Raw genomic sequence first — 25088 nt, forward strand, 5'->3', positions numbered from 1 at the left:
TTAATCAAAATGTAAATGATTACGGGAGAGGAAAGCAGTAGAGAATGGAAGTCCAATTAGCAACTACAGAAATAATCTGGGTATGTGTTATAATCTAGGCAGCTGTGAGTAAAAATCACACATGGGGGAAAACATTACAAAATGTCAATTGACAGTTCTGATTCCTAGTTGTAAACAGCAAAGTAGAAGTAACTTTCTAAAGAAGACCATAAAATGAAACTAAGGTTTCAAGTGCGAGCTAAAAAATTCAAGCAATGAGAAAGGTGGACCAGTTGATAGTTTTGGACCCATTCCTTTCAGTTGGGCCAAGCATCCAGGTAGAAAATGGGAGAGAGGTTAATGCTGAGGACACAAACTTCCTAAAATCCCACATTTTTCTATCATTAAATCAGAATTTCCAATTGTGTTCAAATATGTGAGAACTATAATTTTGGCTATGGGTTTCTTTAGCACTATTTGAAACTGGCTAAATTTTTATTCTAAATAATTGAAAAGAAATCCTCTTAAAATACATATGCATTGCAAAAAAGTTATTTGCATTCAAGTAAAAGTACAATGTGAGTGGTCACCTCCTTGTAACAAATAAGATGGAGAAGGGAGACCCTCACAGCTGGTTTATCTATAACTCTCTCTTCCTCTTAAGAAATTTCCAGTCCTCAACAGTCTAGATAGATTTTCTGCATCATTTCATACACTCTCCCAGAAACATTCACCAAATAACATACCTGCTGATGCTTATCTTTAAGTTTTACCTGAAATAAATTTTTACAGCCAATGGTGAAATTCCAAAAACCATGTGCAAATACTGATATGACCGTAAATGGAAATCCTAATCTAATTAAAGTATTTTTTAACTTTATTTCAACTAAAAAAATAAAATAGACAAAAGGCAGCTTAAATTACAGAAGCACTATTTTTAAAAATCCAGTCCAGCACATTTTAACTGTTTCTCCAGTGTTACAAAGATTGACTAGAATGAATGAGTACAGATTGGTTAAATGACATTACCAAAGTCTCCTTGTTAATGAAGAAAATGAAAAAAAAACAAACAAACCAAATCCATCTTTATCATATTCACATTTCATAAAATTAAACTCACAGTAGTTTTTGAGACAGTTTTAGCACATAATTTGCATAAATATTTACTGCCCTTAAATCATTATTCCTAACAGTTAATCCAAATTCATATCATCTACACTTAAAAGAATATTATCTTCTTTCTTATGGACTTTATCAGTCTTTGGCAGTAACATGCTTTTTAGGAGGGATTCTTATTTCGAGTTTTAAAAAGTACATGCTAATTCAGTTGTATGGCAGATAAATGTTGGTGGAATTTAATGTATGTCTTCTTTTGGTCCAAGATTTATATGGTCACCTCCCATTCTCAAATATTTATCCTAATAAAGGGACGAAGTGAATTGCATAATAGAACAAAAGAATGACCTTTTGTACCTAGCTAAGAAGAGTAGCTGATCAGCTTTACCCAAAGATACATTCACCACTTTACAATGTCTGGCTCAACCCCCTTCTGAGCCAGGCTGTTGTGGTCCAAGTTCTTGGTTAATCGTGTATGATGAAGGCTCCTTATTACCAAAGCAATTCACTCAAGATATGTCTTAATATAGAATAATATTCCAGCAAGAATCCCAAATACAATCCATTTATCTTAAAACAAAACAAAACAAAACAAAACCATTATTTATTTTGAGTGGCCTCATTTGAAGGTTTGATTCTCCTCAGGTCACAGAAAAGTAACTAACTATAGAGCCACTGGGACATCAGAGATCTGTGTGACTGTAACACTGCAAAGCTATTGAATCATGATCTCTATTATTTTCCCATCATATACTTCTGGTGTGTTTTTTCTTAATGTGCTTAATATATGAGAAAACGCCCAAGATTTATAAAGGCACCAAAATCTATTCAACAGATATTATTCATGTAGACATTTTATATATTCTGAAAAGATTTTCTAAAGTGTGCGAGTGGTTGTCTGAAATGCAAAGCCTAGTCTTTAATAACTGCATGCCTTTCAAGGGAACACTGGAAGCAACCTTTGGAAGCAGTATTAGAAACAATAAGGTAAATATGCCAACTGGAACTAATGGATTAAATTCACTAGTTAACATTGCTTTCAAAATGTATAATCTCTGGGTACTGAATATTATTCATTCCTGCTTAGAATCTGCTTCTCTTTAACCTAGCCAACATTGCCCCAAAAAGTTAATGAGGTAGAACTGGAAATGAAAGAGAAAAAAATACATGTGCTTTACATCAGGTTATCTGCCCTTGACTATTACTTTTTCTTTATTATAAGGAGCACACTTCATAATTTCTTTTGTAAAGCAAAGAAATATGATTGTCAAAGCCTCCATCAAATTATCTTTTAGAGAAATATATGGTTGTGGGTAATATTAATGAGACTTTCTTCAAAACAGAGCACCAACTCTGAGCTGTGAAATATGGGAAAGCCTTCAACATCAGCCAATAAAACATATCCGATCACCTTCCCAACTATTACAGAGCTCAAATTTATCTTACACTGCAAGTTAATGGAGGGTAGGAAACAAACATATTTAAAGCATACCATATGAAAATAAAGTCTTAGAATGAACTATCACTGCATGCAAAAAGAATCCTGTATCATAAGGCTATTTCCATATCCCCAGGGGGTGACCTAGAAAAAAGAGTGCTTTGACCTGGTTATAACAAATATTCTCTCCTTGGTAACCTATCCAGGTCTTTAACAAATTATCACTATCAAAGGTTTTGTTCCTAACAAATCTAAATCCTCAGTGTTAGAAGTTCAAGTTCATTTCCTTCTTTGAGGAACCATTTATTGAGAATGGGTCAAAAAGTAAAAAATTGTCAGTATTCAAAAGAAATGATAATAGGAAAACAGGTATAATAAGAGATTTTTGAGAAATCACTCCGGTATGAAAGCTTTAAGAAAGGCCAAGTTATATTTGGACAAGAGATGTGTTTGTTATATAAACAGCAAGTCAAGCTCCATTTAAAGTTGAAACAAAGTATTCTCGTTATTGGGAGACTCTAGTAAAGAAGGAAATAGTTGGTACTTAGATCTGAGGTATTAAAACCCCATGAAACATTTTTTCTACTGTCCTTTTGAATAGCTCAATCAAATAACCAACCCCCTGAAAAACGTGCAGAGCAAAATGACATTCAAGCAGATCTATTTATCTGAATCATGAATCAGTATTAATTCTCACTGTATTTGGTTTGACTAAACTCTGTGATCTTATCAATGACTTCCAAGGGTCCACTTGATACAGTAGGCCCTAGGTGCTTCCATTAAAACTTTAAAACCAAGAACTTAAAGCTCAAACAATTCCACAGATCCTTCTCAAAAGCAATGGGAAAGGCTTGAAGACATTGATTATTTGTTCTTTAACCACCTTTTAAACCTTCATGCGATTCTGCTACACTCTTGTTCCTATTCCTTTTCATTCCTGATCTACCCCACTCTGTGCCCTAGCAAGAGGAATCATTTATATAAACTGTTGATCTCTCCCTAGCCTGTACTCTTTAGGCAACAGTCTATTCATGACAATTCGTGAGAATTTCACTGCCATGTTCTTAATAGTACACAGGCTGTGGAGTTGCAAAAATGCAGAGTGATGCTGGATACACAGACCCTGCACTTCTTAGGGTACAGTATTATATGAATCGTTCTTGTCTTAAGAAAACTGGCATCCCGCATAAGAAAGATCGATAAAGATATGAGAAAGCACCAGGTGACAATAATCATGTCCAGGAGAGCTTGGTGGATTTAAGAGCATAGGTAACTTCTCCCACACAATAGTGTGCATTAAAAAGATGTATGTATGGATAAAGCTTATCCTCAAATGGAGCCACCTCTACATTCTTTTGTCAGAACTATGAACATATTTACAAAAGAAGTACACCATTAGAAAGATGTTAATATATGTACCAAATGAAAGAACCCAATATTGAAATCATGTTTGAAAATTAATGCTAATTCTTTGTAAAAGTATATTTGTAAGGTTCTTAGAATTTCTAAAAAGTAACTTCATCAGTTTTAAAAAAATAGGACCTTAAAGCTGATCAGTACTATAAATAAGTCACTATTAAAAACAAATACTCCAGGGAAGCGGACTTAGCTCAACTGACAAGAGCGTCTGCCTACCATATGGGAGGTCCAGGGTTCAAACCCAGGGCTTCCCGGCCTGTGTGGTGAGCTGGCCCATGAGCAGTGCTGATGCACACAAGGAGTGCTGTGCCACGCAGGGGTGTCCCCCATGTAGGGGAGCCCCATGTGCAAGGAGTGTGCCTGTAAGGAGAGCGCTCCACGCGAAAAAAGTGCAGCCAGCCCAGGAATGGTGCTGCACATACAGAGAGCTGAAGTAGCAAGATGACACAACAAAGAGACACAGATTCCTGTTGCTGCTGACAAGAATGCAAGTGGACAAAGAAGAAGTCATGTGAATGGACACAGTGAGCAGATAATGGGGGTGAGGGGGGAAGAAATTAAAAAAAAAAAACAAATCTTAAAAAACAAACAAACAAACAAAAAAAACACTCCAGTGCATAAACAAATAGCTCATGGAGCCTTTTCACACAAAGGTATCACACCCTTCCCATAAGAAATAATTTTATTGTTACGAGTCCCTCTGAAAATATATAGATGTTCCATATATATCATTGACTTGATCCCATAATACTGCATGTTTTTTTAAAAAAAGGTTTGTTCCTCAAATAAAATTTTCATAACCTTAATAGTACGTGCCTTGGAAAACAGATTTGGTTCAACTGATAAGAGTGTTCGCCTACCACATGGGAGGCCCAGGGTTAAAACCCAGTATATCCTGACCCATGTGTGAGCTGGCCCATGCGCAGTGCTGATGCACGCAAGAAGTGCTGTGCCATGCGAGGGTGTCCCCCGCATAGGGGAGCCCCACACATAAGGAGTGCACCCCTCAAGGAGAGCTGCCCCATGTGAAAAAGTGCAGCCTGCCCAGGAGTGGTGCGGCACACAAGGAGAGCTGATGCAGAAAGATGACACAACAAAAAGACACAGATTCCCAGTGCCGCTAACAAGAATGCAAGTGTACACAGAAGGACACACAGTGAATGGACACAGAGAGCAGACAATGGGGGTGGGAGGAAGGGGAGAGAAATAAATAAAAAATACATCTTAAAAAAAAAAATTGTAAGTGTCTTAAAATCATTTTGTGAGGTTTGATGGTGTGTCAACATAGAGCATGGAAGGTGATTTGATGACCAGTCACAGACAGTGAGGTTTTATCAACACATATAAATCAATGCTGAGCCTGGTACGTGCTACTGCAGAATGCAACTGAGTGTCTGCCCCAAAGGCTGTAACTGATTATTGACTCTCCCTATTATTAGCAAGTACGGTGCATACTGGATGTTCAAATAGAAGGCACGGGGACTCCTATCCCAAGGCCAGTGTTGAGAGACAGCCTATGGCTTCATGTAACCGCAGTCTGTGTTTAACAAACCTGACCTACATTTCTCCCTTTCTTTTTCCCAATACCTCTTCACCATTTTAAGAAACTATATTCTAAAATGCATCAAAGAAATGACCATGAAAATTGCTTAGGTAATGCGCATTCCTAAAATATCTTTTATAACAATGTCATAAAGAATAGTTTTATACTGGAAATAAGCATGAAATCTAGCCTAAACCAAGCTTGGAGACAGCACAGAGTGCTTTACAATGTTATTCTATTTTCTTTAGATTGGCATTTATGCAGTATACATTCTTAAAAGTACTACAGTTAAAAATTTTCATCAGTACATAATCAAATTTAATAAAAAGAAGTTTTAAAATATAAAAACCTTAATTAGGAAAGGATAAGTAAACATTTTTCATTCGTTATAAAAGTAGCTTTCTTGTGAAGCCACGTCCTAGTAGATTTTGTTAACTTCTCAAAGAATACACCATAATCACTACTAAGAACAGGGCATAATTAAACAATAATGATGGAGGGGAGGAGTAAAGAAGGCAATAACAACTTGGTACAAAAAAATAAATTATCCTCTAAAATGCTCCCCAGGAGTGGCTGCAGACTGTACTCCAAAATGTGCTTGTGGCTCTTCACTGCGAGTACCTACCATGCCGCTGCAGGTCATACTCTTTTTTTGTCTCTTCATTCCCTAGAATTTTCCATGCTTGATCAATTTCGATGAACTTCTGTATGCATTCCTCCACTGCTCCTGCTGGCACATCTGTACTTTGTTTGTCTGGATGATACTGCCAATCAAGAGTAAGAGAAAGAAGGGGATGTGAAAAGAGGGTTGGATGGGAGTAAGAAGAAATAAAACAGCTATAAACCTAAACTTTAGTTAAGAGAAAAGGTAATGAGGAGATAAACTAAGAAACAAAGCAATGAGACAATGGTGCTGGGCACAGGAGACAAATGCCAGGTTAATTAGGCCATGGGAGTAGCTACAAATCCACCAATGATATGATCTGTCACAATATGCAAAGACAGCGCTTTCTGGATAACTTACTGATAGAATTATTGGTCTCACAGACAATGTACCTAGAAAGGATGACTTAACACAAACAGAAATAGGTACGTGCAGAAAAACAGGATATGGAAAAGGGAGCACGCAAACTTTGCAGAGTATGGTGCTTTCTTTATATAATGTGTTTGGCTGTAAATAACTTTATACAAATGAACTACTATGTTTTCTTGTGAAATTAGATTACACAATCATAATTCAAAAAAATCTGTCAATTATAGAAATAAAACACCTTTCATCTTTTGGCTCAGCGTGACAGTTTTAAAATTATAAATCCCCAAACATAAAATTGTCTTTAAAAATAGCTATTCTAGGGCAGATTTGTAAGAAACAACTTTACAGACTCAATGAAGCATCTGAATATAAATCCATTCAATAATATTATCTTTCTTACATGAAATTTTCTAAGCCTAAGAAATGTTTAAGAATGCTTTCAATATGCAATAACTTTTTTAGACTCTTTGGTCAATAATAGAAAGTTGAATGTCAATTCACCAATTCTCAAAAGCTGGTGTACATGTGGCTTACTGGATATCTCACTAATATATCCATTTCTTTCTTCATTCTCTTTTTATTTGTCAGTTCTTCTGAAAAAGTCATTATGCCATTTGCTTTATGGCAATCTCTCACTTCAAGAAAGTGAAGAAAAGTTTCTAAATATAGAGACATTAAAAAAATAATCTAGGGATAGTAGCAGATATTAAGAAATGTGGTTTTTCCATACTCAAGTAAAAAAGGAACCACTTAAGAGTGTTTTTCCAGAATTTTCAACCAGAAGTTATTCTGAAAGTTTCAGAAAATATATCACAGAACATATTTTTATATCAAAAGCAAACTTAAGAATTTCCTTTGAACTTAGAATAGTATTCTTAGAATTCTACTATTCTTAGTAAAATAATTTTTTCTTTATTCTTACTTTATCTTTATGACGTTTTCATAATAAAAGAGCCAAATTAATGACACATTTGTAATAAGGATATACTCACAAATAAATGATACATTTGTTTAAATTCCTTCATTGATTAGACTACTTTAAAACATTAAAAGAGCATTAAAAAATGACCATATCATTTATTATCCAAGTTACTAAAGCGAAAGAGACTTAGTAAACTGTAGCAAGTAAAACAAAATCAAGTTACTTCAATTTTCAAGCCAGAATTCAGAAAGTATATAGTTTTTAATCATAAAATAGAATACTGGCTGTAACAGTGGGTCTTTTTTCATGCTGAACTCCACACTGCTGATGATCTCCACTATAGCAGAAGTTCTTGTGCTATTTGGTTGCACAGAAGAACTTATGAACATCATGTGTGCTAAGGAAAGATTATAGGGCAAACAATGAGAATTAGGCTTCCACTTTCCGTCTGGCAAATTTTTTCTTTTCTTTAGCCAAATCCATCAATTATTAATATTTATGCATTTAAACCCTATAATATGATGACTAAGGATTGTTCTGTGTTGTGTGTGTGTCTGTGTGTGTGTTTTTGGCAACCATTTATCAAATGATATTCATAAAAAGTTATTTCCATACTGAGATTCAGGTGATTCCTAAAGTTGAGACATTTAAAGCAATATCCCAAAGCCAAAATAGAACTGGCTGTATTAAAATTCTCTAGGTAATCCATTTCTCTAACACTATAGGAAGATTTGTGTAGTAAATTTGGCATGATTCAATAATCTAAAGCATGTAATATGCTTAAATATGCCACCAGTATATCATGTGAAAGTCTTAAATTCAGTGTGACACAAGCATTAAGTAAAGCCCTGGAGAAGTCATTTTAAACTATTAGCTACATACTCTATGCTCCTAGGATTATAGGTATAAAGACATGTAATTTGGCTGCTATAGAAAATTTACATGGTACAATAAGTAAAACAGATTAGACCTGGTCATATACCAATCTGAGCAAGAAAGCCTTATAAAATCAAGAATCAGTTCCTGACTGCCCAAAACTAACTAGAATGCAGTAGTGTACCATGATACGTGGTTCAATTAAAAATGACGATTACTGCTAAAAAAAATAAATACGTCATTTGGGATGCTAACAGTCTCAGTCCAATCTGCTTTGATGCAAGATCTAGAAGAAAATGAAGGTCTAAAAAGGATTAATACAGTTTACAGTAGGCTGAAAATAGCCCCAAAAGATATCAGGTCCTAAACCCTGGAACCTGTAAATGTTATCTTATTTGGAAAAAGGGTCTTTGAGGATGTGATTAAATTGAAGATCTTGAAAAGGACAGATTATCCTGGATTATCATCCAGGTAAGCCTTAAACACAATCACAGATATTCTTTAGGAGAGATGCAGAGGGATATTTTACACACTGAGGAGAAAGTGACATGGAGATGAAGTAGAAAGAGATTTGAAGATGCTTGCCTTGGAGATTAGAGTGATGCAATCACAATCCAGAGAATGCTGGCAGCCACCAAAAATTAAAACATCTGGAGGAAGCATGGCCCTGCAGGCCCCTTGATTTTAGCTCAGTGATACTGATTTCAGACTTCTGGTCTCCAGAACTGTAAGATAATAAATTCCTGTTGTTTTACACCACCTAGTTAGTGGTAATTTGTTTCAATAGCCACAGGAAACTTATTCACAGATCAATATGCCACAGACTCTACAGCTTTTTAATAAATTTCAGTGACAAGGTCTAGTAATAAAATGGGGTTATTATAATAAAATGGGGTTATTATTATGCACATTCTCAACTTAAAAACCTGCAGTCTCTGTTGCCTATGGGAATCCAAACCCCTAAAGCTAGGTTTCAAAACTTCCTGTTTCCAAAGTGAATGGTAATTTTTTTCCCTACTATTTCTAAATTGAGTTCTCCTGCAAGAAGCAGTCTCAAGTCATTCCTATCACTCCTAAAAGGCACAATAATTTTCCTTGTGTTGTCGAGGCTTACATTTTTCCTCAACCTTCTTTCCTCTTATCTCCTCTAGCTAAAGCTACCCATCCTTGAAAGCTCAAAGCTTTTCCACTTCATTCATGCACTAATTAAATGAAACATAAATATAATCTAAAGCACCCAGGGGCTTACTAACTGAGGAATTGAATCATACAAACAGCAGGGAGTTCCAAGGTCAACAATTCACCAAGGAACTAGCAAAAATACTGATATCCCTTAATTAACAGAATAGGTATGTTCTAAAAATAATACTGAAAAGTTAATTTATTTTAACTGAATTCCATTTCCTTTCATTACTAAATTGAAATATATTTTGCTGGAGTCAGAGGAATTTAGTCCCCTGGAAGCAATTAACTCAAAATTAAGAAAACGACAAAATCTTGCAACACACAATAGGCAAATAAAAAAATTTTAAATTGCCATCTATTATAGCATTAAAACAAAACAAAACAAAACAAAAAAACAACCAAACTTCCCTTTCTCTCATCCCATTCACTGCCAAATCTTGCAGATTCTAACTACATAATGACCCTTCTATAGCTCAGGCCAGTAGTCCTTAACTGGTCTCTTGCAATCACTTTCTAACAGTTCTCTAATCCATCCCACCTGCTTACAAATCCACTTGTCTTAATTTACAACCGTGGGAAACCGACTTGGCCCAGTGGTCAGGGCGTCCGTCTACCACATGGGAGGTCCGCGGTTCAAACCTCGGGCCTCCTTGACCGTGTGGAGCTGGCCCATGCTGCAGTCCCCAGCGTAGGGGAGCCCCACGCGCAAGGAGTGCACCCCGTAAGGAGAGCCGCCTAGCACGAAAGAAAGTGCAGCCTGCCCAGGAATGGCGCCGCCCATACTTCCCGTGCCGCTGATGACAACAGAAGCGGACAAAGAAACAAGACGCAGCAAATAGACACAGAGAACAGACAACCGGGGGAGGGGGAGAGTGGGGGGGAATTAAATAAATAAATAAATCTTACCAAAAAAATTTTACAACCGTCACCTCAAAATTTTAAATAGTAACCTGTTGCATAATGAATTACAGTCATATTCTTTATCCTTTATCCATGATAAAGTCCTCCAATAAAAGAACTCAATCTACTATTTCAACTTTATCTATGACAACTATTACAGATATACTATCTCAGTATAGTCATTCTAGACTACTCCTTCATGCATCATTCCTTAACCCTCATACTTTTCTGTTTCCATGCTTTTATTTATGCTGTTGTCTCCACTGGAACATCTTCCACCAGTTCAAATGCCATTTCTTCCATGAAGTGTTTGAGGGGGTCACACTAGTGTGAGTGTGTGTGTGTGTACGTGTGTGAGTGCCTGATTGTCTCTCTGCCTGAACTCCCTCAGCATTCGTAATTCCCAAGGAAGTTACAGTTACTTGGAAATTCAAATCTTGCTCCCTGCCGAAACACCGAATACAAACACTGCATTTTTTTCTGTATCTCTGCAGAGATTATAGCAGTTGTCTCTTTGCACAAGTATCCTCATGAATACTTATTTAAATTGTTTAATCTGAGATTTTGCGCCTTTCTATCCTAGAAAATACTCTTTCTTTTGCGTCTTTTTTCCAATACTTTTTTCTAATGAACAAGTATTTACTACATCATTCTATTCAGCTGACATTAAGAACAAATATGATATAGGGTCATCTTCAAACTCTTTTCAAAAAGGAGAATGAGACAGAGTAAACAAACACTACAAGGAATGTGTTCAAAAAACAGAATATTATGGACTTGGGGCTGTGAAATTTAAAAATAAGGAAGGCCAAATCCTCTTTAAAAAAATCCCTAATGTCCCATTTTTTCCTCCTCCTCTGGTCTTCCAGAAAGGAAAATGCTGTTTCATAAACCAATTCTGTACTACCATAAAGAGAATCATAATGATGGCTGATCTACCAGTAACTCAGGAAGAAAAAAAAATTGGATACTGTTATGGTTTTTGCAATTTGTGAAGTACCAATATGACCAATGTTGAATTTCCATGATATTACAGTGATACACATTCCAAATAGAATATAATTTATGGGTCATTTTTATTTAGAATTGTCATGCTCTTATAGTCCATTTTGAAGTATTCATCATCTCTATAGAAAATAATTTTTTTAACTGTTGATTAATAAAATTGAAGAGGTCAAGTAGAAAGAATTAGATGAGTAATAAGGCAGCAGTTCAAAAGAACTGCTTTTGATTTACAAAAGTATTAAATATAGACTATTAAAATATTTCATGCAAATTAGTGGATTCTTAATCTTTGATAACTTCATAAAAACCAAGGATGTTCTTCCCAGAGTTGCTTATCACATCCCTAATTTCCTCTCCTCCCAAAAAAAAGACAGAGAAAATAAACATGAAAAAAAGTTCAGCCACCAAAAGTTAATTTCCAAAATATTCCATCTCTTTGCATTTATTCTTCAAAGCTCACCAATATATTTCTTAAAATCTCCCCCTTTCTTTCTACTTCCCACACAGCAGAATTGCATGTCCTTTAAACTCCCCTGAAAACTCCCCGCAAAAATATCCCAGACTCCAAAAGGTCTTGCAGTGCAGCACTCCCCAGTTGAAAGGCACTGGTCCAAAATCCTGGTCAGTTGCTGAGTGCCGGGGGCTGGATTTTGAGGGCTTGCTTTCCATTGGGATCTGAAAGATGGATGCCTTGCAGACCCACTGTGCTGTGGTGTCACCACTGCCACTACCCACCAAAAAATATCAAGGGTGGCTGGAAGGAGAGAGGCCATGGCTTGAGAACTCCCACCATTGGGTCCCTGATGTTTCTAGAAGGATGCAGACAATAGGGTCTCCACCAAAGAACTGGGGCTGTGGGAAAGCACGGTTTCCCTTTGTCATTTTGCAATACAACAAACTTCTGTAATGACCCTCTACAGAAGGAACTAGACGGATAAGCCAGGAAAAAATGTAGAATCACCTCATCCATACTGGCACAGGTAGAACTCACTGTATACTTGTCCTTGGTTGTGCTTGCTATAATTGGCAATAATTATTATCCTCCCAAATTTACAACAGGAAAAAGAAGTCTATCCTGGAGAACAGATGCAATTATTATTTATATCAAAACCTAACATTTATAACTTTAGAAAGGAATTTCTAAGTTGATAATCTAAAAAACAAACAAACAAGAAACAGACAAGGAAAAGCAGTCTTTTTTCTAAATAGATTTTCCCATTTATTGCTATCTCCACCCCCCAAAAGTATGTCTCTTTCTACATGTTTTTTTTAAAGTGCTGAATTGTCTACATTTATTGACAACTTATAATTAGCCTCATAAACAACATTTTATGTATTAGTCGATTCTCCAGAGAAACAGAACCGTCACACTGTATATATTTTATATTTGATGAAAATGAAGGACAAAATACCAAGTAATGCTATTCAATTAAATAATAAATCAAAGCATTACTTGTAGGGTCATACAAGAAAAATCTGTATGACTATGTCACAACTCATCCTGCGGAGTAGGAACCATATCATTATATTTGATTTAAGTTGATTTATTATTAAAAATTACTCATTTTCCAAATACAATTTTGTATTCCTAATTTTCTCCAAATTCATCAAATCTTATGGGTATGACACTGGCTTTTTTTTTTTTTTTTTTTAGTAAGAGCTTTGTTGAGATTTAATTTACATACATAAAATTCACTGATTTGAAGTGTACAGTTCAGTGGTTTTTAGTATACTTGCAGAGTTGTGCAGCCTTCACAACAAAGTAATTTCAGAACATTTTTGTCACCCCAGAAAGAAATCCTGAGCCCATTAGCAGGCACTCCTCTCCTCTCAGCTCCTGGGAATCACTAATCTACTTTTCTGTCTCTGTGGACTTGACTATTCTGGATATTTCAAATAAATGCTGTATTTTATGTCTAGCTTCTTCCACTAAATATGATGTTTTCAAGGTTCATCCATATTGTAGCATGTATCAGTACTTCATTCCATTTTATGGCTGGATAATATTCCATTGTATGGATATATGGTATTTTGTTTATCCATTCATCAGTGGATGAATATTGGGTTGTTTCCAACCTTTGACAGTCATGAATAATGCTGCTATGAACATCTGTGTACAGGTTTTTAGGTAGACATATATTTTCATTTCTCTTAGGTATACCCAGGAGTGGAACTGCTGGATCATATGGTAACCTATGTTTTAACTTTTTTAGGAAGTGCCAAACTGTTTTCCAAAGTGGCTGCACCATTTCACAATTCCTCTGGCAATGTGAACCTAGAAAGTTATACTTCATAAAATATGAAATAAGGAAATGTACTATATTCTATATAAATATACCATACAAAATGGAATTATATAGTTACACTAAACAAATGTCCATCCAGTTTACAATTTTTATTCTGCCTGTTATCAGCAGAGAATAAATGCCGGAAGTGCTGAAAGATTTGAATTCTACATATTCTGTTTCTAGTGCCAATTCATTACCAATCTGACAATGTCCTGAAACACATAAGCCTATATATTATTTTGCTGTGGCCAAAAGGAACTTTCCACCAACCATACAAGTCTTTCATTTCTTCCCTAACTAGATTCTTATTGTCTCCCTACCTGGAATGCCTGCTTCCTTCAAGAAATATCTTTTGTCAAACTAATTCAAGAAACCTTTGCAGATGAATAGTCATTCTCTTTCCACTGAACAACCACAGCCTAATACTTGTGACTTTTATGGCTAAGAGCTCTTTCTTACTTATGTTTTAGTCATTCACTCACATTGCCCTATCACAACAACTAAAATAGGGATAATGATTCAACTTTGTAAAATGAATATTTGTTAAGTACATAAAAATTTAAAATATCTATCAGATGTACTAAGAAAAATTTAACAAAATACCTAAACTTATTTAAAACTGAGGAAACAAGTATGTAAGTATTCAAGTTAATTACCAGCTGGATGTTTTATATTATGTCAAATATAGTATTTTAAGTTTTAAGAGGGTACCAATTAATTCTAGCAGAACAGGAACTGGTTAGAAAGTCTAACCAAACTGTTCATAATTTCATATTCCTATTCTTAAATTTTCTTATTGTAGTCACTATACCTAAAGAAATTAACTATAAGGAAATGAACAATTTGCTACTGCCAGTCACCATAAACCAAAGATACAAGCCATGCAGTAGCATACAAACTGTTACTCATGATTAATGACGATTAATGGTGTAAAAGAATGAAGAGTTAGATTTGTTTTTACTGTTAACATACTTGATTACACATGCTACTTAAAATGCTTTAGTACAGACTTTTAGCTAGAGAATAAAAGGAAAGTCAAGCCCCACAGGAATTGTGTATGTGTGTATATATTTGCATATACATACATATATGTATATTAATTAAGTAAAAAGCACATTTGTGATTTTTAGGTATCTATAAAAATTTAGTTCCTTTGGGAATGTTGGTATATAGCTAAGAACTTACTTTAAGAACTTAAAAGAATATATATTTATAAAAACAACATGTTCTCTATGATCTCACAATTTAGTTCCACAACATCCCAACAGATCTTACTAAGGAATTCACTGTATAAAGTCTTATAAATTTATTTCTAATAGAATCTTACATATAACATGTACCATGGTCCTCAGAGAAAAAGCCACGGAAGGAGGCTTCAGTGTAATATGTGGCTAGCCACATTGACAGTAGTGTAGGAAAAACGTACACCCCTTTGGTCTACCAGAATCTCCAATGATTTTCTCCATCTTCCAAAAGAGACATTTTAACACCATTACTTTATTTTTAAAAGAACTCCTTCCTAGTCTTTTGAACATATTTATTTCAAAATGCTAAGTGTCATTATAACATTGATTGGCTTTGAGACAATATTTAAGAGACTCATTCTGAAATTACTGGTAGGACCAAGAAGATATGAAAGAAAAAGAAAAGGAAGAAGAGGGGAAAAGGAGGGAGGGAAGGAGTAGGAAGGTAGCAGTGGATGGGAAGGAGAGGAGGGAGCGGGGAAGGCAGGTATAGCAGAGAACAGAGCAGAGAATGAAGGAATAAGAAGAGGAAAAGGAGGAGAAAGGAGAAAATGGAGGAAAAAGTCTTTTGGCTGTATGCAAGTATAACATAGCCCATACTTTTTAAAAATTTTGTATATAGGATATTAAAAATTTTTTAATCTTGGTCATTGGATTACATTATACCCAAAGTCTAATGCAAGACCAAAGGGGAGGAAAAAACAACAACTAGCAAACAAGTCTGATTATATATGCAACAGGAGATACAAAGAGAATTCTAAAATAAACATTCTGCCTCCAGTATCCCCCAAATGATCATTAGGAGCTTCTCGCTGGGTTCAGGGAAGACATGGTTTTTATATAATTAAGGATTTAGGAAACTAATGCCAAACTAAACACTTTTACGCAAATAAAAGGTAGGGTGCACATAGGCAGATGTTACAGAGCTACTCTCCTGTAGCAACTCTGAACACTGCTCTGTGGCCACCATGGCCCATCAGGTATTAATTAGGTAGTGGGTTCTGGCAACACTTTCATGCTCTTCTTTTATTAATTGATCTTTCTGCCACATTAATGACACTACCACATTGGCTTTGAATTCTCTCAAGTACTTTACTCCTGAGACAGGAAAAAAAAGTAAAGAAGGTAAGAAAAAAAAAAGTCACAACTTACTTTACCTAGCTTATATTTGAATCAACAACAGAACTGTTTCCTCTGAAGGTTCTCTATTTTTTTTCTATTTGCAGAAATGCTCCTGTGGATCTAAAATGCAAAAATTTCCCTTAAATAAAATATAACTTCTATTGATTTAACTCTATATGCTATAGGAAATCACAAAGGGAATAAAATGTATCCTGAAGACATTGGTATTTTCATATGTAAGAATTAAAAATTACCTGCAGGGATTAAATACATAAGGTTGGCGAGGTGGTGGTAATTCTTTTTAATTCTAACTACCTAAAGAGGAAGGAAATTCCCTTAAAAATTCACCTAATAATGAAACTCAATAAACAAGATAAGTGACAGAAAACAAGGAGTAGAAAAATAAAAACAGAAACTGTAGTTAAATTCAATGAACTTAAAACATTCTTTGTGAGATAAAGGCCTAAGTAAACTTATTAGGATACTTATAAAACACATATATTGTAAGATAATTTTTGGTTTCGTTATTGCAAATAACTGTGATTATGAAGCAACCATTAAACAACAGGTCAGGAAGTGCTGTTATGAAGGTACAACATTAATTCTCTAATGAATCTGAATATAGCTCAAGTAGGCAAAACAGAGATACACATAGACTGGCATGACCGAGTCATTTTGTTTTGTTGTTGTTTTAATGAGATGCCTATGTGCTTAAAATAAAAGCATGTTACAAAAAGTTAGGTATGAAAGTTTTACAATCAGGTCCTTTACACTTTGACACTGCATCAAGATTATGAAAGCTGAAAAAGCAATTACGACGGTAATGTCAAGTGTAACACACTACTGCCACCTAATGCTTAGTAAAATATCACCTAGAGAAGCAGTCAACAATTCACTTATTGTTTTATGTAGACAATAACAAGTTAACATCATTTTCATATGTTTTAACTTTTTTTAAGATTTTGTGATTCAGATAGGAAAAATACAATCCATGTGCAGTAAAACTCATAGCCAAAAGCCTGTGTATTCATTTTTAGAAAAAACAAAAATTTATTTACCACCTTACTAAAAATGCCAGACTCTGTGCCAGTCAATGAGAACACAGTGATGAATAAAACAGGATCCCTGATCTTGAAGAATTCAGTATATGGGGGATAGCTGACATGTAAACAATTATGTATAATATAATGGGAAGGATAAGGTGCAATGATAAGATGACAGCACAAAAAAGCTGTTAACTTACTAGAGTAAACTGGGGGAGGTTTTGTAATAAGGTCACATCTGACTAGGTTTTGAAGGATGAATAGGAGTCAGTTTGTGGAGGAATTGCAGAGATGGAGGGTGGGGGATGAAAAGGACATTCTAGGTTAAAAGAAACAAAAAATTAAAGGCAGAAAAGTACTAAAAAGTACTAGAGTTATGAAGAGAACTGTAACCTGTACTGGAAATGAGTGAAGGAAGTGGAGGGTAAAGAAAAGTAATGAGAGATGGAGTGAAACACTAAACTGGCTGGATTCAGATCAAAAAAGAGATTATTTATATGCTAAGAAATGTGAACTTTTCCCTACTTAAAAACTCCATACTGCTTGCATGAAAGAGACATAATCATATTTTTCTTTCAGGACCTCCCCCCGCCACCAAAAAAAAATCCAACCTAATGGAAGGATGGATGAAGTATTGCCACACTCCTGAGGAACTACGCTAAGGATGCTAAAGATAGAAGGCAAGAGGAATCAGAAAGGAGAAAGGCAAGAAGCTGGAGACATGGGTTTGGAAGTCACCTATACAACAGATAAAGTTACAGGAATACAGAGAACAGTCCTCCTCGACTTTTTTGACTTATGAATTCCTCCAAGAATCTTTTTATTAAAAGCTGGGGAGGAGGAGGATACACTCAATTTTGTAAACAACTGGGCGGGGGAGAAACAGACATCCAAAAGCACCTGCACCCTAGATTAAAAGACTCTAATTTGGTGGTATAAGAGAAAAAGGTACTAGAGAGGAAAAGAGCAGTGGTCAAAGCAACAACAGAAAACTTGGGGAAGACAGGCTCCACATAATTTCAGGGAGGAAGGAATTTCAAGGCAAATGGAACAGTCAACATTATCAAGTGTCACAGGAAATAAATCTACTGACTTTGGCAATTAGGGGACACCTAGCCACCTTAGTAGCCTCCGTTTAGAAGAATGGTAGTAGTGAATGTGAGTGGGCTAAAAAGCGTATGAATGGTAGTTAAGTAATGTTTGATAGGAAAGAAGAAGTGGCAGCCAAAAGAACCAATGCCACAGAAAGTTTTTTCCCCAGATTTGTAATGTATATTGTTAAAAAAGAGATATTCCCTGGAATATGGAAGGCATTCCAGGCAAGGGAATAGTATTTACAAGGATATGGCAGTGTAAAAATGCATATTATGTTAAGGACCTGTGAGGACTGAGTGAACTGTAAATTCTAGATACATTAACCATGTTTATTTGACCAGATATGGTGAGGAGGAGGGGTAGTAAAGTAACCACTTCAGGTTATTCTAGTGATTTTCAAACTGCAGGTTGTAAACCATTGGTAGATTGTGAAATCAGTTTAGGGTACGTGTTAGAGAAATCACAGACACCTCTTAAGTGGCCACAGCCTAGAACTTACCTACCTTCACTTTCTGCTCTGGGGAAGTTAAGAAGACACACTCTGGCCTTAGGGTACCCCCACCTCCTTTTCTACAGTGTGCCCTTCCACAACCTAGGGGAGATATTAAGTCTAATGAAAAGGCCTGGCTGACCTTAAACCAGGAAATGGGGAATAAGCAGCCCCAGATGGCTAAGAACCACACTCAGTATCAATGATCTCTCTTCTATGGTATGAAAAAGGGTATAAAGTAGGATATGCAGAGTTGCCATGAACAACACAGCCAGAACAGTTTTAGGCCACCATGGAAGACAGGCTGTGATGGGACTTCTTCCCCGGCTCTTTTGGACTCTTTGTGCTTTTTAAGTGACTGATTATTTGCCCTTTCTGGACGCTTCATACTGTGCAAGTAATAAAGAGGTCGTTTGCTGAAAGTTTCTGCTGTGACCTGAACCTGTGTTCCCATGATGCACCACTGTAGCAACTCATTCCACAGTATCATTACCATCATTTTGGAAAAATGAAATAAACTGAAATTGAACACACATGTACATATACACTGTAAATATATTTCTTACCATGAGTCATGATCAAAACTGTCAAGCCTCTGGTCTACATGATAGTTAATGGAGGCCCTAAATAAAGCAATAGGTAGATTCTGGTGATGATGCTAAAAAGTAATTGGTAGGACTTAGTGACTAACTGAATGTGGAATGTAAAGAAGGTTGGATGATGAAACCAAATGTCTGATTAAAGCTACAGGGTGAAGTACAGTGCCATTATAATTAGGATTAAAAATGAGGAAGTGCAAGTGTGAAATAGAATTTTTTTGAAAGACTTTTTACTGGATCACTGAGAAAAGCTAATGAAAAGGAAGAATTAAAGTGAAAAGAGAAGAAAGAGAGCAGCATCAATAAAAAATTAAGAAAAAATGGTTTCTGGTTCTAGCTGTTATTACTAGCCATGTGGCTTGACTGTAGAAAAGCTGTACTATTGTACAAAATTTCCTCACCTATAAAATGGAAAAAATGCTAAACTATAAACTATTTAGGAGTAGGAACTTTTGTCCATCATATTTGCAGCATCTAGCACAGTACTTGGTACATACGGGATACTCCATAAACAATCTGTCCATTTATCTCACAGTTTTTTTTGTACAAGTCAAGAATCTATATGATATGATATAATATGAATAAGTATATTTTGAACACAATTTAAAATTGATTAAAAATGGGATGTGGCAGAAGAAGGGCATGATGGTAAGCTCTCTAATACAGATATAATAATATAAATACTAAAATAAATTTATATCCTGCCCTTTTTGGAGATCTTTCACAGTCCCTTCTCCCCTGCTACACTACTTGAAGTCCTCAGGGCCAAGAAAACCTGTTCATGAGGATCCCATGTCCTCCTTCAAGACCACGTGCCCCCCACTTCTAGAGTATGTGCTCCCCCTTCTAGACCAAGTCCCATCCATTTCTTCTCTGGGTTCACGGCACATGAATTCCCTGCCCAAACAGTCTCAAGTCAGAGGAGGCTTGGACTTTGGCTAGAATCCTGGATGGGGTGGAAATAGAAGGAAGGAAGGAAAAGCAATAGTTTTTTCTGCAGAATGCTGTAGCATTCTGGCATGGAACCCTAAGGACTTCAAGAATTCTAAATACAAACCTGGTCTTTCAGGTCAGTATGAAGACATGTTTGTCATGAAAGTATATTTTTCAAAAAAAAAAAAAAGTGTATTTTTCAAAATAGGATAACAGAGTATATTTTATTTAATATTATGTTAGCTTGATTCATAATTTTTAAGTATTTAAACACCTGATATATAGACTGTATATGTCTTCCTTCCCTGGCCTAAAATTATTAGGAGTGGGCCTTATTAATATTACTTTATTACTATCATCTTTTCACAGCCTTGTTAAAAGAGGGAAAAAAATTTTAAAAACTTCCTCATATTTTTAGTGATCTTAGTTGTTAGTTTACTCAAAAAAAAAAAAAAGAACAAGTCTTTCAATGATAATTTAATTTAGAAGATTTACCTTATCTATTTAACTTTTACAATTCTAAAACTTTCATTCATTTTAACACAAAACAAACCAATGGGTACTGTGATGGTTAGGCTAATTTTTCCACTCAGCCAGGTAATTGTGCCCAGTTGTTTGGTCAAGCAAACACTGGGCTAACTGTAATATAAGGACATCTATGGGCTTTAGTCATCGGTGAATTTACTGCATAGTAGGCTGATTACATCTACCATCAACCAGGGAGATTGCCATCTTAAATGAGTGATTGATTGAACCCAATCAGTTGAAGGCCTTAAAAGAGGAAATGATTTCAGCATTCAGAGACAATTCCCAGCTCAGCCTTCTGACAGCCAATGCCTCCCAGAAACTTAAGGACCTTCACTGGACTTCCGTGGAAGCCCCGGTTTGCAGCCTGCTAGTGGAATCTGGACTTGTGCATCCCTAGAGAACCCTAATACAGGGTACCTTCTAATATATCATTTATTTCAGATGCTTTTGTGGCACATTTCTCTAGTCCACACATAAGATGGCACTCTTAAGAGCAGTCAGGGATATCTATATAATCACCAGAGTTCAAAAATGTGCTTCACATATCTGAGAAGATCATGGCTCAAACAAAACATGATAAATGGTTTTTTTACTTTTAATTATGCAATAATAAACAACTTCAGTTGAGTAATTCACCACCTGAAGCTCATTTTAACATTTACTGTTTTTTGTCTTTATTCATTTTTTTAATATTACATTAAAAAAATATGAGGTCCCCATATACCCCCCACCCCCCTCACCCCACTACTCCCCCCATAGCAACATTCTCCTCCATCATCATGAGACATTCATTGCATTTGGTGAATACATCTCTGAGCACCGCTGCACCTCATGGTCAATGGTCCACATCATAGCCCACACTCTCCCACGTTCCATCCAGTGGGCCATAGGAGGACCTACAATGCCCGGTAACTGTCCCTGCAGCGCCACCCAGGACAATTCTAAGTCCCGAAAACGCCTCCACATCTCATCTCTTCCTCCCGTTCCCCACACCCAGCAGCCACCATGGCCACTTTCTCCACACCAATGCCACATTTTCTTTGATTACTAATCACAATAGTTCATGAATAGAATATCAGTAAGTCCATTCTAATCCATATTCTATTCCTCCATCCTGTGGACCTTGTATTGGTTGTGTCCATTTTAACATTTACTTTTTAAAAGCTCCATACTAAGATTATGTCACAAATTATGACATTATTTTTAAATAATTTTAATTACAAGATAGTTTGCAAGAGTCACTGAAATTATGAAGCAGTCAGGCCCAAACTAAAAGACACCCATTAAAATGGGTAATTGATTTATCCTTCCTCAACTCAATATTCTCTTCTGCAACCCTATTTAAAGCTCTCAAAAATACTTCTTCAGACTAATGATGAAAATCTAAAGCAAAAAATGTTCTACACTCTTGGCTGACTTAAAAACAAAATGAAAAAGCTGGAAACATCAGTTCAAAGACTGCCACAGACTAGTCAAATTACTTCAGATATTGTGGCTCTATTCTGCCATTAGTTCACATGGGTCAAGGACTATGCAACATTATTGCTGAACCCATAGGAAATAACAGAAAATGGAGGACAACACTGCAACCTACATAAAAAGGCAAGAAAGTACAGAAGCCAACTTCCTTTTTTCTTTCTTTTTTCTTTTGTGTTTTAGACTGTAAGATTTATTTTGGATCAAAAGTCTACAATTCCAGAACTGTAAAAGCCATAAATTATAATTTACACTGAGATCTCTGAGGGTCTATTCTGCATACAAGCATTGATCATTATCATGGTTTGGCTTCAACAGGAAAAGATATAAACCCTAGAAAACTTGGCTCCATTTTTGGCCTTTGGGATTTCCCAATTTTCTCCATTATATACATTTTTGACTAGAAGAAAACTATTAATTCTAGACTCTGATTATAACTAGAATGGTTTGGTTCAAGATAAAGGACCCCTTAGGATTACGAAGTTAGCCCTACAGAACTACCACAACCCTATCACTCTGTAGATGTTACCCACTGAAACAGTCTTCTTTTTTGATCCCCAAGGAACAGGTAAGGGTATATTCTTCCATCTACGTAAACAATGCAAATAGGTGTTCCATCAGAATTTTACCAACAGGTATCACTGACATTTAATAAATGAAAATAAGGTTCAAGTTTACTAATTGGCTAAGGCCTCTACATTCTCCATCCTAAAACCTGGTTAAGGTAGTTCCTGATGCTGACTATGCTCAGCATTAGTTGCACAGGTAGGGGTAGAGGTGCCACCAAAGAGTCTACACTCAAATCACAAAGGAAAAGCATGTTAGCATTTAATGAACCTCCCTCCAAATGACTTCAAGCCACCAGGACACCCTTAAACTTCTACTCAGCCCTTCTGCTGAAGAATTTCTACATGACAGGTTGCTTTGGGAGCTTTCCCTTTCCCAGAATTTTGTAATAGCCCAATCAAACCACATCAATGATGGGAGCAGCTCCAGTCTTGTTCTTGGCAGCATTTACCTGTCTGTTAACTGACTACAGTCCACAATTTATCAAGGTTGACAGTTAGACAGAAGCTCTGGCTCCTCTTCAAGTGATAATGTCTCATAATAACCTTCCCAAAGTAACATGGTGATGCATGCCACCAGCATTACCCCAGCCTCCCAGATGCTTCTGGTGCTTGTTGATATGGCTGTAGCCATGGCTCATATGGTCCTAAAGTTTCTGGGTCTTTCTCAATCTGGATGGCATGTCTGTGGCCAAGACAAAAGAGCCCAATTTCCTTTTTAACTCTATCATTCTATTTTAACAAAATCAATTTCAATTTAACCAACACATATACTGAGAGTTTATTATATACAGTGCTTGAAGTTGGTGCTATCAAGGATAGAAAAATAGAAAAATCACTGTCTTCAAGGTCCTCACTTCTGATAGGCAGCCACAGGCATAAGTAAAATCTTTAGTAAAGAAAGGCTGTGGTCAGAGAATAGACTTAGAACATATCAATGGAACAGAGAACAAGGGGAGACTATTTTTTGACTAGTGATAAGGGTAAGCTTCAGAAAGAGTTATTATTTGAGTTGTGTCTTGAAGAATGGGAAGAAGGCTTCCTGTTTCCAAATGTGGAGCGGCTAGGTTATTCAAACCAACCTTCTCATCAAAAAAAATGAAAAAACCTGAATAACATTTTTAAAATCACAGAAGAGTTGACAAGACAGTAAGGAATTCCAGACCAAAACCTAAAGGAAGATAGATAATCAAGGACAAAGGATGGAAGAGGCTTTTGCTCCAAGGGTATTTAGCCTTATCTGGGAAATTGTGAACTTTCATTTTGATGACCTCATTTGTTTTAAAGTGGTGATACATCTGAGAGGGGCTGCTGGAGGAGGAGAGAACATGTTACAGAAACAGAAAACACAAAAGCTGAAATTGAATCCAACACCTAGCTTACAGAGGAGACCATTCTGTCACATGAGGATGAGGGGCTGAGTCTGATGAGGGCAGGCTATATTCCCATACTCACCATGTACACCGCTGGCTCTGGTCCTTCTTTCTTCACGATATAGGAACCCAAAGGGGCATTTTTCTTCCACAAACTACAAGCAAAATGTGCTATAAAACCTTGCTCTCCCTTTCTTGCAATATGGTGACAGCACTAATTTTCCAACATGCAAATGCATACTTACAAAGAAGGCAAAGCTTTCACAGATGTTGAGGTCCAAATGCAATGTGAAAATTCCATTTAATCAAAACTACTCTTGAAAATCTTTAACTTGCCAACTAAGTGTGGTATTTGAAGTTTCAGGACTACAATCCTATAGAGCAACATGTATATATAAATGCATAAATATACAGTAATGAACAGATGATAAAGAGCACATATCCAAAATATAAATTCACCATTTTATCCTTTTGCTGTTGTTGTTGAACACTAATAATTAAATTTCCATGGTGGCATTATGCTATATTTCTAGATGGCCCTGCATGGTTTTCTTCTAGCTGCATCTTGGGTAGAATTTCCAGTAATGATGACAGATTATAAGATATAATTATATTAAAGCACCACATGTAAGACACTGGCTAGATGCTTTACATCATTTCATTTAATCTTTATGAAATCCTGTGAGGTTGGTATCGACCTTTGCAGATAAGAAATTGGAGGGCCAGAGAGGTTAGGTAACTTTTCCAGGGTCACCCAAATGGTAATTGGCAGAATTAAGATTCAAAGCCAGTTCTCTTAATCACTATGTTGTTCAGCCACCCCTACGAAACCACATTTTAGAATTTATATAATACACAAAGATTATGTCATTATCACTGGATATACCAAGTGGAGCAATAATTACCAGAGTAATG

The 25088-nt window shown here is 36.0% G+C and overlaps 1 protein-coding gene across 5 annotated transcripts in view; it reads right to left on the reverse strand.

Annotated features, from left to right (window-relative positions):
- The window catches only part of DNAJC24 (DnaJ heat shock protein family (Hsp40) member C24), an 81179-nt gene that overhangs the window by 27264 nt on the left and 28827 nt on the right, over positions 1–25088 (reverse strand). For 3 of the 5 annotated variants that reach the window (XM_004446896.5, XM_071218137.1, XM_071218134.1), the window contains exon 3: positions 6121–6259. In XM_004446896.5, coding sequence (XP_004446953.1) covers positions 6121–6259 — 139 coding nt within the window. Of the gene's footprint in view, positions 1–6120; positions 6260–8911; positions 9052–25088 lie in introns of all 5 variants that reach the window. The other 2 variants (XM_071218136.1, XM_071218135.1) reach the window with 1 other exon arrangement.

This window comes from Dasypus novemcinctus, chromosome 10, assembly GCF_030445035.2.
Source record: "Dasypus novemcinctus isolate mDasNov1 chromosome 10, mDasNov1.1.hap2, whole genome shotgun sequence".
In the NCBI taxonomy this organism is placed as follows: domain Eukaryota; kingdom Metazoa; phylum Chordata; class Mammalia; order Cingulata; family Dasypodidae; genus Dasypus; species Dasypus novemcinctus.